The sequence below is a fragment of the Cryptotermes secundus genome, unplaced genomic scaffold (genome assembly GCF_002891405.2).
Source record: "Cryptotermes secundus unplaced genomic scaffold, Csec_1.0 scaffold88, whole genome shotgun sequence".
NCBI lineage: Eukaryota > Metazoa > Arthropoda > Insecta > Blattodea > Kalotermitidae > Cryptotermes > Cryptotermes secundus.
The window spans coordinates 6,511-11,538 of record NW_019724585.1 but is presented as its reverse complement, the minus strand read 5'-3'; the positions used below and the strand labels follow the sequence as shown (position 1 = coordinate 11,538).

Genomic DNA, 5,028 nt, shown 5'->3' with positions numbered 1-5,028 from the left:
ACAAAAATAATTGAAGAACAAAATATGACACTCTATACAAGGGCAATAAATTAATAATTACAAGAAAAACTATAAAGTTAGCAGTGACAGGAGAAAAAATTGAATATGTAAATTTCCAATGGTTATGCGATCTTGTATAGTAATAATAATAATAATAATTCAGTTCATGTTTATTTGTGTGCAAGCTTAACAGCACAGGGGCCAATTACAAAGTTGGCATGAGTACATAGAAATAAACAAAATACGAAATAAGACGGTATATATAATGGCAATAAATTAATAATAAGTACATTTTGGATGCTTATGCTGTTATGTTGCGAGAAAGGACAATGACCATACATACACACATAGAAGTTAATAATAATAATAATTCAATTCAATTCTTTATTTATTTACGTGCCGAGCTCAACAGCGGAGGCCAATTACAGAGTCAGCACGGAAAATATAAAACAACAAACAACAGACAATAATAAAAATCAAGACAATACACACATAGATAATAACAGGTCAAAAACGTTAAGTATTTGGAAAATTAAAAACAATTAACAGCAAAAAACTAATTACATACTTAGCTCAAAAGCCAGTGACAAGTTAAAAAGACAGTGCAAATAGTAAAAAACAACCAAAAGTACAAAAATTATCAAACTAAACAATTCAAACTTAAACTAGATTTACTAAAAATGTCTACAAGTTCGCAAACAAAATTTGCAGCAACAACACATCTAGCTGTGGGACAGCGACTGAAAGAACAGCTAAATGTAGAAAAATTTCGAATGTTCCGAGAAGGAACCCGCAAACCGACCGCATCAAGGACAGAGGAGCAATATGTTGTGCCTCTAAAAACATTTATTAAAAACAAAGCATCAATATGACGCCGTCTGACATCCAAGGTTTGCAGATTTAGTTTATCCAAAATACTAAAATAATGATAATCTATATCTTTAAAAAATCTATTATGACAGAGAGCTGCAAATTTTCTTTGTATACGCTCAAGTTTGCTGGAGTCAGTATTCGTTATCGAATTCCAAACAACAGAAGCGTACTCCAGTTTGGATCTGATTAAAGCAGTATACAGCATCAAAAGACTGTCTAAGGTAGAGAAGGAAAACGTAATGGTGCGAATTAATCCTAGTAATTTCATAGTTTGTGAAAATAAAATATCTACATGTTGATGAAAGTGAAGCTTTGAATCGATAAGTACTCCAAGATCCTTAATACTATCAGTTCGCAAAATAAAAAAATTTCCGAGTCTGTATTGATATTTCAAAACAGTAGTTTTCCTGGAAAAGGAAATAACATTGGTTTTACTAAGGTTCGGTTTCATTAAGTTTACCGAACACCAATCTTGTACCCGTTCAATATCCGACTGTAGAAGAAGACAGTCATTAAGTGTTTTGATAGCTCTATAAACTTTAAAATCATCAGCAAAAAGTAAACAACTGGAGTGATTAATGACTTCAGGCAAATCATTAATAAAAATATTAAAAAGCAGAGGCCCTAAAACAGAACCTTGAGGAACGCCAGAAAGAACAATAAAAGGAGTAGAAAATAGGCCTAAAAAACGAACACAAGACTCTCTGTCTGTTAAATAACTGCGTAACCAGTTTACATAACCAGAAGATAATCCATAATTGTTGAGCTTATAAAGAAGCAAGGTATGGGATACAGTATCAAATGCATTACTAAAATCAAAATAAATAGAGTCAACTTGGCCTTGCGTACAAACTAAGGGGGAAACAAAGTCGAGAAAAGTGACTAAATTAGTAGTGGTAGATTTAGATTTTATAAAACCATGCTGAAAAGGGCTAAGTTTAGATTTAAAAAATTGATAAATGTGGTCATGTATAATAAATTCAAATACTTTAGAAAAATTGTTAAGAATAGCAATAGGCCTATAATTTCTAACTGAAGAAGTTTTACCTTTTTTAAAAACGGGAACAATGATTGCTTGCTTCCACAATTTGGGGAAAGAATTCTGAGACAGGCTAAGATTAAAGATATATCTAAGTACAGGTACTAAAATTTCAGAACAGCCCTTAATGACAAAATTCGGTATACCATCAGTACCAACCGATTTCGTCGGTCGCAGCCGTTTTATAGCGTTTTGTACATCACGATTGGAAATATAAGCTAAGGGTAAATTATCCGTACAAAGTTTATCAAGAGAAAGTGTGTCAATACCAAGAGTACTTCTATTAAAAACCGACTGAAAGTGTTTAGAAAAGGACTCAACAATATCGTGAGGTTCATTTAAAAGAACACCATCATCATCAAGATAAGTTAAATCATTATACTTTTTCCTATGTTGAGACACATACTTCCAAAATTGTTGCGGATTAGATTTTAAATTTTGGTCGACAGATAAGAGCCAAAGATGTTTATCGGACTTTATTGTTCTTTTTACTAGTTTCCGATAAAAAGAAAATCTATCATATAAACGATCAGTCTTGTGCTTCTTGTAGCGTCTATAAAAATAATTCTTCCTTTTAACATAAGCTATAAGCCTACCAGAAAACCAGATAGGGTATTTACGCTTCTTAACCCAACCAGAAGGAACAGCTAGGTTAATGGCTTGCATTACAGCAATATTTAGTTGATCAACGGCAGCATCAACAGACGTTTCATTGTACAGCGCAGACCAATCATAGGTGAATAGGGCATTATAAAGTAATGCATAGTCCCCTGCAGAATATAATTTACAAGGAGTACTAAAATTTTGGTTACTTTGCCGAAGTGGAATTTTACAATCAATAATAAAAGGGGGGTGAAAAGGGTCAGGATGAACAAGTCCTTGATCAACAGAAATCAATGAAAAGTTACCAAAATTCGAAAATACAAGATCAAGCAAATTAAGTCCATTAACCGGATGATTATATTGACTAAAACCAAGATAACAAACGGCTGAGTAAATCACATCTCCACGAAGTTTGGTATAAAAATGACTGGTTGGTGAAGGAAAACCATTATCCCAATCATAGCCAGGAACATTAAAATCACCAAGCAAAAGTACCCGATAATTTAAAGTATCTAAAGAATTTTCTAAAAAATTGAAATAATTATTAATAATATCAACCTTAATATCAGGTGCAAAATAGTGATTGCCAATGAGCAAGTTACGGCCATCAGATAATGTAGCCTCAACCCAAACAGATTCGTGAAAAAATTCAAGGTCGGGTCTGCGTTTGATGCCGAAAACAGTGTCTGAAACAGCCGTCAAAACACCACCACCACGCAACTTGTCAATGCAGTCTCTATCAGAACGATATACAGTATACGTTCCAGGAAAAAAATCTTGAGTGGAAAAAGATTCATTTAACCACGTTTCAGTTAAACATATAATTTCATAATCAAAGGAGCACACAGTGTTAAATATTTCAGTAGATTTGGTGCGAAGACCTCTTACATTTTGATAAAAAATTTCTAAATTGCCATTGCCCACGCGTAAACTACCACAATGAGGGGTAAAGGGGGAGGCAGCCATTACATATTACTTCCGTAGCTGCCTCCACTAGCCTCCTCACCTATTAAGATCATGTCATTATTGTTGATGGTCCGGGAGGGCGGAGAGGTGACTGGACTGCCTAGATCCACCTGACTACAAGCCTTAGAAATTGATCGGCCACCAGTAACAGGGGTACTGGGGGAGTACATCTGATCAGGTTTAAGTTTACCGTAAAAGGGGGCAATCAAGCACCCTGTAGGCCAAACACCAGTATTATTGATAAGTGGAAATTCATCTTCAAGAACTAAAACATGATAAGAAGAATAAGTATTAAATTTAGTTTTCAGTCTGGTGCAAATCAATTTCTTTAAGCTCAATTGCTCCTTTAAAGACTTTTCAACGTCAGCAGCTGAAACCTCTGGACAGAATCTGGAAACAAAGAGAGCTTTGGTTCTTTCTTTTTTAACAACAATAGGCAAGGACGCAGAGTTTCGTACCCCTATAAGGGGTTGACGTCTAGGTTTGATTGTATTATTCACAGAGACTGCGATAGGTTTCTTTTTACGGACAACAGGCACAAATCCCTCGGAATCCGTTGGCACATCTGGTTTAGAAGGCAGGCCAGCTGACGCGACATCCCTATAGGACAAAACTACAGCATCAGCAGAACTACTAGTAGCAGGAACTGATGACTTAGCAAGCACTGGAAAAGCACCAGTAGACACTGTACATTCACTAGGCATAGACCTGGACACAGGCTGTGAGGACATTGACCCTGTAGTAGCGTAATTTACGTTCATAGGCGGATTTACCATTAACTCCTTAAATTTTTTTAATTCCAATTTTAAGGAGGAATTATCATGTTTTAAATGAGTCACATCATCATTAAGTTTGTGCACCAAGTCTAAAAGTGTTTTTAAAATATCAACCGCGCTCTGACTATTAAGGCGGATCGTCTCTAATAGGACCATCGACGCCTCATATTTGCCATCCTCAAAAATAGGAGGCAATTCCAGTACCCTGTCCGGAGAGATAATTTTCAAAGGCGAAACAGCCTCAGAGATCTCAGTGGCAGCAGACCGAGTCTTCACAGGAGTATCATCACGTCTCAAGGATCTAAGATTCTTAATGCAGGACGTGCACTTGTAGGTTGATTCCCCATTCACCATAAGGCAACTATACTCAGCTTCACTGATATTGACACAGCTGAGATGGTATCTAACAGCACAAGGCCCTACACACTTGATGAACTTTTGCTTTCCGTAGAAGCCCTTACTACACAGGCCACAAATATCTTTGCTCGCAGGCATAGTAGCCTGTTCGCTAGAGTTCACTACACAAACACACACTGCACCGCACAGAGGGAGCTCACGCAAAACACGTCTGCTCGCAACGAGCGTTGTTGACATAATAATAATAATAATAATAGTAACCCAAGTGGTTGGTTGCTGGCTTCCCACCGTGGAGGCCCGAGTTCGAGCCAGGGTCTGGTTAAGTGGGATTTGTGGTGGAGAAAGTGGCGCTGGGCAGGTTTTATCTGAGTATTTCAGTTTCCCCAGCGAATCTTCATTCCACCAAATTCTCCA

The 5,028-nt window shown here is 36.5% G+C and overlaps 1 protein-coding gene across 1 annotated transcript; it reads right to left on the bottom strand.

The window, feature by feature from the left end:
* Window positions 1-443: 443 nt before the first annotated feature.
* LOC111862297 lies at window positions 444-4,263 on the bottom strand. Its single transcript, XM_023847569.2, has 2 exons — window positions 3,612-4,263; window positions 444-905 (listed from the first exon to the last, which is right to left on the bottom strand). Exons 1-2 carry the CDS (start codon window positions 4,255-4,257, stop codon window positions 901-903), a joined length of 651 nt encoding a protein of 216 aa, XP_023703337.1. The 5' UTR covers window positions 4,258-4,263; the 3' UTR covers window positions 444-900.
* Between the last annotated feature and the right edge of the window lie 765 nt (window positions 4,264-5,028).

Coding starts and splice junctions, on each gene's coding strand:
- LOC111862297 (XM_023847569.2), bottom strand. CDS start 4,257: ATGGTAAATCCGCCTATGAACGTAAATTACGCTACTACAGGGTCAATG.